General features: G+C 68.2%; 2 protein-coding genes across 2 annotated transcripts; both read left to right on the top strand.

Annotated features, from left to right (window-relative positions):
- Positions 1–8: 8 nt before the first annotated feature.
- Positions 9–7,864, top strand: SIDT2 (SID1 transmembrane family member 2). Its single transcript, XM_085303101.1, has 25 exons — positions 9–190; positions 355–400; positions 564–665; positions 763–846; positions 1,123–1,222; positions 1,403–1,468; positions 1,578–1,671; positions 1,940–1,998; positions 2,489–2,500; positions 2,692–2,763; positions 2,849–2,923; positions 3,868–3,989; positions 4,212–4,285; positions 4,409–4,475; positions 4,618–4,691; positions 4,842–4,965; positions 5,064–5,181; positions 5,261–5,397; positions 5,516–5,624; positions 5,769–5,845; positions 6,075–6,121; positions 6,476–6,581; positions 6,707–6,817; positions 6,896–7,009; positions 7,091–7,864. Exons 1-25 carry the CDS (start codon positions 87–89, stop codon positions 7,151–7,153), a joined length of 2,157 nt encoding a protein of 718 aa, XP_085159227.1. The 5' UTR covers positions 9–86; the 3' UTR covers positions 7,154–7,864.
- A 725-nt stretch (positions 7,865–8,589) lies between these two features.
- TAGLN (transgelin) lies at positions 8,590–10,306 on the top strand. Its single transcript, XM_085303104.1, is given in 5 exon segments — positions 8,590–8,696; positions 9,673–9,870; positions 9,950–10,127; positions 10,205–10,275; positions 10,277–10,306. Coding segments are annotated over 4 exon segments (459 nt in total). The 5' UTR covers positions 8,590–8,696; positions 9,673–9,690.
- The last annotated feature ends 25 nt before the right edge of the window (positions 10,307–10,331 follow it).

The raw sequence follows: 10,331 nt of genomic DNA, 5'->3' as shown, positions 1-10,331 counted from the left end.
CGGGGCGCTCTGCTCGCCCCCACAGGTACCAGCGCAAGTACCGGTACCAGGACGTGAGCCGCACGCTCTGCCAGCCCCAGACCAAGATGGAGCAGGAGACGCAGCACTTCTACGTGGACGTGTCCACGCTGTCCCCGAAGAACACCTCCTACCAGCTGCGGGTCACCCGCGTGGAGAACTTCGTGCTGCGGTGAGGGGCAGCAATGCCGCGGCGCGCCGTCCCTTGAGTCCCTGCTTCTCCTGCTCGCCACCGTCCTGCCCCGGGAGGCGTGCCCCGCTCCTTGCCCAGGGAGCGGGGCACGGAGGGCGCCAGGAGCGTCCCCCTCGCTAGCACYGATCCTTTCCTCGCTGCAGAACGGATGATCGGTTCAGCTTCAACGCCACCGCAGCCCAGCCACAGGTGAGGGGCTGGCAGCCGGGGCGGGACGACCCGTGGTGTCACGGCCAGGCCGGGGACCGCTTGCCGGGGGACTGGCGTGAGCCGGGGAGGCAGTGCATGCTCAGGGCTGCTCGGGAAGGAGAGCGCGATCGCTGTGGTAGTAATGTGCCCTTCCTTCTCCCAGTACTTCAAATACCAGTTTCCCGAGGGAGTGGACTCGGTGATTGTGAAGGTGACCTCAGCCATGGCCTTTCCCTGCTCTGTCATCTCCATCCAGGACATCCTGGTACGTCTGGGTCGTTAGGTTGTGCTGGCCTCGGCCAGCATGTGCATCCTGTGATGCTCGCTGGGGCTGACAGGTCCCTTCCCTCCGCTCCCCGCAGTGCCCTGTCTACGACTTGGACAACAACGTGGCCTTCATCGGGATGTACCAGACCATGACGAAGAAGGCAGCCATCACGGTGCAGGTGGGGCTTGCGCCAGCAGCTGCTGTTGGGTGACACCGATTAGCAGAGCTTGCAGATGTTGTCGCCGCGGGGCTGAGCGCTGTGTTGCAGCAGTGCATTGGGGCTGGCTGGCAGCCCGCTGGCCCCGTGGCTTGGGCTGTGCCGGTCCGAGGCGCTCCCCAGCCMCGCAGGGAGCCCAAGGGCCTGCGTGTGACCTGGCTGCGCAGGGCGGCATGGGGGACCCCGGGCTCTGCTCTGCTGACCCTCCTCTTTTGCCCCCTGGGACGGGTGCCRCAGAAGAAGGATTTTCCCAGCAACAGCTTCTACGTGGTGGTGGTGGTGAAAACCGAGGACGAGGCGTGCGGCGGGGCCCTGCCCTACTACCCCTTCTCCAAAGGTACCCTCAGGGCACCATTTTGGGGGTGTGAGGTCAGGGGAAGCGCGTGCCCACAAGCAGCCCCTCTTCCATGGSGTTGGGGTGAGGAACCCAGCCCGCACCAGGAGCGAGTGAGGACTCCTCCAGTGCAGCAAGCTCCCCTGAGCCAGTAGAGTGATCGCTGTCCTTTGGTTCTTCCAGATGAGCCAATGGATCAAGGCAACCGGCAGAAGACGCTGGAGGTGGTGGTGTCACCTGCCATAACCTGTAAGCCTGAGTGGGAGATGGCTCAAGGGGCTGCCCCGGCTGGGGAGCCTCGAGACCTTATCCCCGGGCTGCCGCTCACCCTGAGGGCTTGTTCCGGCTCTCTCCGCAGCGGAGGCCTACGTGAGCAGCGTGCTCTTCTGCCTGGGCATCTTCCTCTCCTTCTACATCGTCACGCTGCTCATCGCCTGCTGGGAGAGCTGCTGGTGAGCTCCCGTGCGTTGCTCCCTGCTGCRGGACTGGGGGGGCGGCTCCGGCAGCCCGCTGTGGGACTGGCCACCCCGTCCCCGCCGGGCTGAGCCGCGGGCGCTGCTCCCTCCCTGCTGTGCTCGCAGCGGCGCCTGCCCGGCAGCACAGTCCCTGCGCCCTCCGCGTGGTGCGGGGCAGTGCCGGAGCCTGCACTGCCCGGACCCCCGTGCTCCCCGCGCCGCGGCCGCTGCGCAGCTCGCTGCTCACGCGTGCTTCCTTTGGCAGCCAGCAGCAGAGGAGGAAGGGGCTCCTGGCGGCCATGGACTCGCCCAGCCTGGACACAGGTGAGGGGCTRGAGGGGCTGCTTCCAGCGGGGGGCTGCCGAGGGCACGGAGGCGTGTCTGGGGGACGGTCCCTTAGGGGGATTTGCGGGTTATTTTGCCCTCTCTAGCCCCATGGTAAGCTCTCTGTTAGGCAGGATTTTCCCTGTTGCTGCCCTGAGCCCCGCTTGTCCTCTGGCATCCTGCAAATGCACCCCAATGCCTGGGGGCAGTTCCGTGGGCAGAGCACTCCTCACCAGCCTGCTGCCCTGGCAGAGACACCAGCAGCGCAGCATGTCCCACTCAGCTCGGCATGCTCCCAGCATGGTGGAGATGGGCCAGCCCTCACCACCGTGGAAGGCCCTTTCTCACGGGATACYGGGCAGGAAGGACAGGAGTGTCCTGGCATTTGGGCTTCGCCCCTCAGAGGCTGATGTGGGGCTGGGGCAGGGGTATCTGACCAAGTCCCTGTCCTTCTCTCTCCTTGCGATCCTCTCYGGGACTCTCCTCCCAGAATCTTTACTGGGTAAGCATGAGCATTTRCTGTCTCCTTGGTGCACGCTCCTTCCTGTGTCCGTGCCTCACGTGTCTCCGCAGCGCAGCTTGCACGTACCGCTGCTGGGGCTGAGGCACTGCTCCCCGTGCCTGCCCTGGAGACTGGGCACGTGGGCAGCTGCCATCAGCTGATGAGGCCGAGGGTCCCCTCCTGTCTTGCAGGGCACAGCCGGAGCATCCCCGACTCCTTCCTGGGGCATACCCCCTACAACGGCTATGGTTACGGCTCCTTCGGTGAGTGTGGTGTGCGCTCTCGTCCATCCCCGCCCGCTGGGGGAGCAGGCACGTGGCAACAACCGCCGTCTGACTGTCCCTGCAGAGAACGGCTCCAGCGCCAGCACCGAGGGCATCACAGACAGCATGGGCTCCACAGAAGTTTCCTAYGGATACACGGGTGAGTCCGTGGGGCATGGGGTGGCACGGCCACACAGAGCCCGGTGTCCGGGCAGCTCTGGGCTCCCCGATGATGCTGTGCCGGAGCGACACTGCCATAAGGACTCTGCTCTGCCCCTTGCCCCCACCTGGGAAGAGGCTCCCCTTTGCCAGCCCTGCCCCACCTTGCAGGCCCATAGCAGGGTCTGGAATAGGGTCTCGCCAGCTGGCGGGGCAGAGATGTGCCGGGGAAGCTCCCGAGGTGCCCGAGAGCAGAGCTCTGGGCCTGTCCTGCTCCAGTAAGTCTCGCTTCCCTTTGAAGGGCAGGACCAGTTCAAGCGACGCACTCGTGGCACCCCGATGAGGCAGCTGTGCATTGCTATGGGTAGATGTTGGTACTGCGCAGGGAGGGCTCCAATGCAATCTGCCCTGCCCCAGGCTTTGCTCCTAGGGGCGCAGACCCAGACGTGCCCTTAGCAGCTGTGCTGCCTTTGCCTGTGCCAGGTGCGAGGGCAGTGAGAGCCCCTGGCCTGTCCCCGCCCCAGAGCAAGGAGACGGGCCTTGCCCCCGTGGGGCAAAGCTAGCAGCCTCTCCTTCAGCACGCAAGGGAACGTGAGCGCAATGCGCCAGGCCAACCGCGGGTGGCCTAGGGCTTCCCCTCAGCGCATTCGAGACCCGCGGAGCAAAGCCAGTGCCTGGGAAGCAGCAGGTGGTGCAGTCCAGTGCGCAGCGGCCAGTGCCCCRTGCCATTCCCAGGCACGTGAGCGGCGTCCATCTGCACTGAGCTGCAGCCTGTCTGCGCTCCGAGTTGGAAGGGAGGCGCTGGCATGACTGAGGGTGGCTGAGGTCTGCAGGCACGACCAAACACGGACTGGCCTCTGGGGTGGGAGCGGGCAGCGGGGAGGGCTCGGGCCAGCGGGGTGCATCAGCCCCTGGCGCCGCTGACGTCTTCCCGCACGGCCCCAGGAGACCGGTCGCTGGAGAATGTGGCCAGCCGGCCCCGCCTGGACTCGCTCAGCTCCGTGGAGGAGGATGACTACGACACGCTGGCTGACATCGACTACGACAAGAACGTCATCCGCACCAAGGTGCGTTTCTGGTAGGGCTGGGCGGGGGGAGGCTGCCCCGGGGAGTGCAGTGGGGAGACGCGCCTCCGTCGTGGGGCAGAGCTGTTCGATGGGTGCCCAGGGAAAGCTTGCACAGAGCCTGGGTTGCCTGTGCCGGCCCAAGATGCGCTGGCAGGGCCGAGCTGGCCCTGTGGGTCAGGGCTGGCCCCTTCCAACCCCGTCTGTCTGTTTTTTTTTCCCCAGCAATACCTCTACGTGGCCGACCTGGCGCGAAAGGACAAGCGGGTCCTGCGGAAGAAATACCAGATCTACTTCTGGTGAGGAGGGGACACGCGTGAGCGGGAGGGCACGGGCCAGTGTCCCGTCAGCGCATGTGCTGCTCCCCCGATGCTGCGGCCAGGCGTGCGGGAGCACGGCTGACACTACCCTGCCTCTCCCAGGAACATCGCCACCATCGCTGTCTTCTACGCACTCCCTGTCATCCAGCTCGTCATCACCTACCAGACGGTAAGCGAGGCCCTGAGCCCCTCTCCAGTCGCTGCCCTGGGAATGTGCCTTGTTGTGTGCGTTCCCTAGGGTGGCTGCGCCCCACTGTGAGGCCGTGGTGGGGCCCTGCCACCTCCTGCCCTTGCTGTGCCCCTGAGTGCAGGTGGTGAACGTCACTGGCAACCAGGACATCTGCTACTACAACTTCCTGTGCGCCCACCCGCTGGGGAACCTCAGGTAGGCACAGCCGGGGCAGCGTGCAGGGCTGAGGCTCCCCTCCATGCCCGGGACGGAGATGGGGCACCCCAGGGAGGGAGGAAGGGCCGAGGCAGGGTGCGGGTGCGCATCTGCCCCGTGTCATTGATGGACCCCACTGCCTCCTGCCAGCGCCTTCAACAACATCCTCAGCAACCTGGGCTACATCCTGCTGGGCTTGCTCTTCCTGCTCATCATCCTGCAGCGGGAGATCAACTACAACCGGGCGCTCATGCGCAATGACACGCACGCCCTGGTAAGGGAYGCGCTGCTGCGGGGCTCCGCTTCCCCGAGGAGAGCTCCGCACCTGGCAACGTCCACCCCGGCTGCCTCTTCCCCTCTGCCGCCCTGCAGGAGTGCGGCATCCCCAAGCACTTCGGGCTCTTCTACGCCATGGGCACTGCCCTCATGATGGAGGGGCTGCTCAGCGCCTGCTATCACGTCTGCCCCAACTACACCAACTTTCAGTTTGGTAAGTGCCGCCCCGGCTCCCCTGGCTGCTTGTGCCTCGGCTGCGCCGCCAGCCCCGCTCAGCAGGCCCGCTCCCGCAGACACCTCCTTCATGTACATGATCGCCGGGCTCTGCATGCTGAAGCTCTACCAGAAGCGCCATCCGGACATCAATGCCAGCGCCTACAGCGCCTACGCCTGCTTGGCCATCGTCATCTTCTTCTCCGTTGTTGGTGTGGTGAGTGCGGCTGTGCTGATGGGCTGGCGTYGGTGGCCGCTTGCCCAGGCTGCTGTAAGCCACCGCCTCTGCGTGTGCTGCACCGGGGCCGTGCCTGGCTCAGCCCAATGTCCTCCAGGTCTTTGGCAAGGGCAACATGGCCTTCTGGATCGTCTTCTCCGTCATCCACATCACAGCTACCCTGCTGCTTAGCACCCAGCTCTACTACATGGGGCGCTGGAAGCTGGGTGAGGGCAGGGGCCACGCGGGGCGGGCTGCTGCCAGGGTGGATGGGCAGGGACGGGGGGCTGAGCCCTGCCCTCGCTCCTCTGCGTGGTGCAGGGACCCTGCCCAGCGCCCCGCCAGCTCTGCCTCCCTGCCTCTCCCCGCAGACTCGGGCATCCTGCGCAGGATTGTGCACGTGCTGTACACGGACTGCGTCCGGCAGTGCAGCGGGCCCATGTATGTGGTGAGTGATTGCGCCTGGCAGAGGATAAGGACCTTTGCTCTGCGGTGGCTGGCGCTCTGCCGAGGACCCCTGGCCAGCCCAGGCCTGGCTTGGGGCTCACTGCCCCTGGGCTTGTCCGCAGCCGGTTCTGTGGCACCAGCCCAGGAGAGGRGCTCTGCCGAGACCCTGCTTCACTGGCAGACTGCCCACGCGAGACTCGCCCCCCTCACGCTCTCGTCTCCCTTTGCAGGATCGAATGGTGCTCTTGGTCATGGGCAACATCATCAACTGGTCACTGTAAGTGTGGAGGGGGCAGCACGCGAGGCCAGCTTGGGAAGTGGCACCCAGCACCGCCTCCTCTGAGCCCAGACCTCCCCGCTCCCTGCTGCTGCCCCTGCCCTGCTCCTCTCAGCCCTTCCCTGTGGGCCCTGAAGCCAGGACAGGGCTGGGCTGAGAGCACCCAGCTCACGACAGCTGTGAGCCGTGCGTGGCAGACGCCCCCCTGTAGCTGCAGCAGCCCTGATACCCGGGAGAGCAGCCCTTGTGGAGGGCCGGTTGTGTGTCCCAGGGGATGGGGGGGCGCAGGAGCATGGTGAGCAGGGGGGCTGCCCTGGCCCAAGCTGACCCCGCTGCCTCTCCCTGCCTCCCCAGCGCTGCCTACGGCCTCATTGTGCACCCCAACGACTTCGCTTCCTACCTGCTGGCCATCGGCATCTGCAACCTCCTCCTCTACTTCGCCTTCTACATCATCATGAAGGTGCGGGCGAAGCCTCCCCAGCCCCGAGCGGGAGGGCGGGGTGGTGATGGGCACTGTGGGGCCGTTCAGGAGGGGTGCAAGCCTGGGGGTGCCTGCAGGTGCGTTGACCTTCGTCTCTCCTCCAGCTGCGCAGTGGCGAACGCATCAAGCTCATCCCCCTGCTCTGCATTATCAGCACCTCCGTGGTCTGGGGCTTCGCTCTCTTCTTCTTCTTCCAGGGACTCAGCACCTGGCAGGTAAGGGGGCAGGAGGGTAGTGCGGCACGGAGGGGGCTGTGGGGCCAGCACGGTGACCGCCGTGCCTGCCCCGGGCAGAAAACGCCAGCCGAGTCGCGGGAGCACAACCGCGACTGCATCCTGCTCGACTTCTTTGAYGACCACGATATCTGGCACTTCCTCTCCTCCATCGCCATGTTCGGCTCCTTCCTGGTAGGTGCCGGCAGCCCTCCGCTCCCGCTTCCCGCCCCGCCGCCCTGCCCAGGGGCCTTCTGACCCCGCGTCTCCCTGCAGGTGCTGCTGACGCTGGACGATGACTTGGACTGTGTCCAGCGGGACAAGATCTATGTCTTCTAGGCTGCCCCGGGCCCCTGCCCACGCAGGGGACTGCAGCCGCCGTGGCCAACAGGAGCGGCTCTGGGCGTGCTGCGGCACCGGCCGCGCCGCGGGGCCACCTCCCGTGGGGAGGGATGCTTGTGCCGGGGCTCCTGCCGGCCGCTCCGTCCCCCTCCCCACCGCCAGGACGTCTGTCCGTCCGTGGTGCTGGAGAAGGTGGTGGTGCTGCGTGTCTGCGCTGCTGTGGCCTTTCCCCGGGGGGGAGGTGGCACCGGGGCTGGCGCCGTGCCTCGCTGCAGGGCAGCGTGCCCGGCGCAGGGCTCCCGGCCGGGCAGGGGCCGGGCCCCGCGTGCGCGCGGGTGCGGGGCTCTCTTCAGTGCCTAAGTAGTGTTTTTGGAGAGGTGGGCGCGAGGCGCGCGTCGGGCTCCTTCGCAGCTGCTGCTCGCCCTGGCAGGGGACTGCGGATGCCTCCTGCGAGGGGCTGCCCCGCGCACCCCGGCTGGCAGCTCAGAGCCGGCGGGCGGGCAGGCGGACAGCCGGCAGAGCCGCCCTCCTGCGGAGGCTGCGGGAGAAGCCGGAGTGTCTTCTCTTTCGATATCTTAGCGATATTTTCAACTGGGGTTTTCTTTTTTTTTTTTTTTTTTACCAGTCCCCTGAACAAAGCTGCCATGTGTTTTCTATGACGGGTTCTCCCGGGAAGTGACATGCATTAAAGTGTCTGTCTGCACTTTATCCGAGGCTGCTGCATCCCGCGAGCACCCGGGGAAGCACCGGGGCATCTCTCCCCCCCRCCGGGCCAGCCACCACTGGGTGTCAGCCGTGCTCGCCTCCTCTCCGCGCTCCGTTTGATGACGAGTTTGCTGGATTAAAGAGGCCGGAGGGGCTGGAGGCAGCCGTGGGGGGCTGCCCCGGCGAGGTGGCAGTGCCACGCGCGGTCCCGTGGGCTCATCTCCCCGCTGCGAGGTGGCAGCAAGSTTGGCAAGGGGGATGCCCCCATGTCCTGGCACGCGGGCCAGGGCTGTGCCTCGCCGTGTGCCCCCAGCTCGTGGGGGGCCGAGGTCAGGGACGGGGCCGTGCCCCYGTTGCCCCCCGGGCTGGCTCCAGCCAAGCCCCGCACGGTGGTTGCCCTCGCCCAAGCCTTGGCCGCGCCGTCGGCACCGGGGCTTGGCCGCGCCGGCGATGAGCGCACGGCGAAACCAGCCGTGAAGTCAGGGCAGAAAACCTCGGTGGCTGCCGGCCGCCCTGCGAGCGCCTGCCTATAAAAGGAGCCCCTTCATCAGAGCCGCTGGCCGGCCCCTGCCCCCCGAACCGCTGGCGCGGAGGCACGCGGGGAATGCTCCCGGCAGCGGCCTTGGTCACCGGCTTTCGGAGTCTTTCCCCAAATATGGTGCCTGGGCCGGAGCGGCGGGGCTGCGAGGGAGGGCTGGGGGGGCCGGCCCGCGGGCCGCGCTGACATCACGGCCCRCCGCGCCGCGCCGGCCTTTTAGCGCGGGGCCGCCCTCGTAAGTGTGCAGTGCGCCGGCTCCCGYGCCCAGCATCGCCCCTCGCTCCGCGACAGCCGCCCGTGAGTCCTGCTGCGGGGGGGCGGCGGGGCCCTGCCCCGGGACGGGGGTGCTGCAGCCTGGGGATGGGGGTCCTGCGCCCTGGCAGAGGGATGCAGCCGCCCAAGCATGGGGTGTGCCGCCCTGGGCAGGGGTCCTGCGCCCTGGCAGAGGGATGCTGCTGCCTGGGGATGGGGGTGCTGCTGCCCCGGCATGGGGTGCTGCCGCCCTGGGCAGGGGTGCTGCACCGTGGCAGAAGGATGCTGCTGCCTGGGGATGGGGGTGCTGCTGCCCCAGGATCGGGTGCTACGCTCCAGGACGGGGGTGCCGCACTCCGGCACGAGGATGCTGCRCCCTAGGACAGGGGTGCTGCACCACAGGATGGGGGTGCTGAGCCCCAAGCCCTCAGGACCAGCATCGCAGTGCTGAGCCCCCCCCCCCGTCCCAGGCTCCCTCCAGGCCGGGTCCAGGCTCCCGCTGCAGCCAAGGGGCCGTGCTGGGGCTCGGCTGGGAGCAGGGCACCGGAGCCGGGAGGGGCCGTGCCGCCCCGGGGGCCGGGGGGTGCTCGCCGGGCTGAGGGGGGCTGCTGGCGGACGGGCTGTGCACCGCCGGCCCCTGACTCGCTCAGGGCTCGCGGAGCGGCCCCGGCTGCCCGGCATCGGGTGGGCTGCCGCACCCGGAGCCGGCGCCTTCCCTGCCGGGCGCTCGCGGGGCCCGGCAGGCAGCAGCGTGCGGCGTGCTGAGCTGCACCGGGTCTCGGCGGCTGTCCGGGAGCAGCCGAGCTGGACGCACCCGGGGAGCCCCGGGCGGGCACAGGGCTCGGCCAGGGGCTGAGCGGGCAGGGGCGGACGGGGCAGCAGCCCCGCGCGCCCGCGCCCAGACGACGGGGCCGAGGCACCGCGCTGCTGGGCTGGGGGGAGGAAGAGGAGGAGGAGGAGGAGGAGGCGCGGGGTGGCATCCGCGCGGCGCCCAGCCCGCCGGGCCGCTTGCCGCTGCCAGGTGTCCCGCGCCGCAGCCATGGCGAACAAGGGCCCAGCGTACGGCATGAGCCGGGACGTGCAGTCCAAGATCGAGAAGAAGTACGACGAGGAGCTGGAGGACCGGCTGGTGGAGTGGATCGTGGCGCAGTGCGGCGCCTCGGTGGGCCGCCCCGAGCGGGGCCGCCTGGGCTTCCAGGTCTGGCTGAAGAACGGCATCGTAAGTGCTGGGGCCGGGCGCCCGCGCAGCCCGCGGCGCCCGGCGGCCCCGCTGAGCCCGGCCTCTCCGCCGCCGGCAGGTGCTGAGCCAGCTCGTGAACAGCCTCTACCCCGACGGCGCCAAGCCCGTCAAGGTGCCCGACTCCCCCCCGACCATGGTCTTCAAGCAGATGGAGCAGATCGCCCAGTTCCTCAAGGCCGCCGAGGACTACGGCGTGGTCAAGACGGACATGTTCCAGACCGTGGACCTCTTCGAAGGTGCGCGGGGYGTCCCGGGCGCGGGGCGGGCTGCGGGGGGCTGCGGGGCCCCGCTCACGCTCCCCGTCCTCCGGCAGCCAAGGACATGGCGGCGGTGCAGAGGACGCTGGTGGCCCTGGGGAGCCTGGCGGTGACCAAGAACGACGGCCACTATCACGGGGACCCCAACTGGTTCATGAAGTAAGCGGGCGGTGGGGCCGGGAC

This window comes from Rhea americana, unplaced genomic scaffold (genome assembly GCF_003343005.1).
Source record: "Rhea americana isolate MKP2758 unplaced genomic scaffold, rheAme1 scaffold_197, whole genome shotgun sequence".
NCBI lineage: Eukaryota > Metazoa > Chordata > Aves > Rheiformes > Rheidae > Rhea > Rhea americana.
This window is presented reverse-complemented; position numbering and strand designations above follow the sequence as displayed.